The sequence below is a fragment of the Octodon degus genome, unplaced genomic scaffold (genome assembly GCF_000260255.1).
Source record: "Octodon degus isolate 3935 unplaced genomic scaffold, OctDeg1.0 scaffold00121, whole genome shotgun sequence".
In the NCBI taxonomy this organism is placed as follows: domain Eukaryota; kingdom Metazoa; phylum Chordata; class Mammalia; order Rodentia; family Octodontidae; genus Octodon; species Octodon degus.
In genome coordinates, this window is record NW_004524697.1 from 1233189 (window position 1) to 1233734 (window position 546).

Below are 546 nucleotides of genomic sequence, written 5' to 3' on the forward strand. Positions count from 1 at the left end.
CTTGTTGAGGAGGTATAATGATTTTTGATTGAAGACTGGATTGAAACTAAAAAAACAAAAGCAAGTTTTGTGTGAAAAGATTCCCATTGGAATAAAATCATAATTTCTAACACATGAGCACTTTTTCAGAATTGCCAAAAATGTGGATATACAAGCCACAAACTAGATTTTATTTTGAAGTGGTGTATAGAAATGCAGATGGAACAAATTGGATTAAAGTTAGGGTATAAGGAATCACAATATGTTTGAATGTTTGATTTCTAATCTCCCCATAAATTAAAGCACTGCATGATTATTTTTGAGTATTGTCTTCCTTCAAAATACTGATAAAATAGTATAAGATTTTACACAAACACACATGATTTTTTCTCACAAAGCAAGTAACTCTCTGTCAATAATTCCCAAATCAACAAAAACAATACATTTAAGGTTATTTATAATTCACCTTAATACCCAAATTAAGAATAACAACACTAATGATTTAAATTTGTGTCATATTTTTTTCTTTATTCTATTTTTTCTGATTGTTCAGAGACATTCATTTCT

General features: G+C 27.8%; 1 protein-coding gene across 1 annotated transcript in view; it reads right to left on the bottom strand.

Annotated features, from left to right (window-relative positions):
- Wdr17 (WD repeat domain 17) overlaps positions 1-546 on the bottom strand; it is a 75144-nt gene that overhangs the window by 46173 nt on the left and 28425 nt on the right. The window contains exon 7 of the mRNA XM_004640248.1: positions 3-46. Within this exon, the coding sequence (XP_004640305.1) occupies positions 3-46 (44 nt within the window). The remainder of the gene's footprint in view (positions 1-2; positions 47-546) is intronic.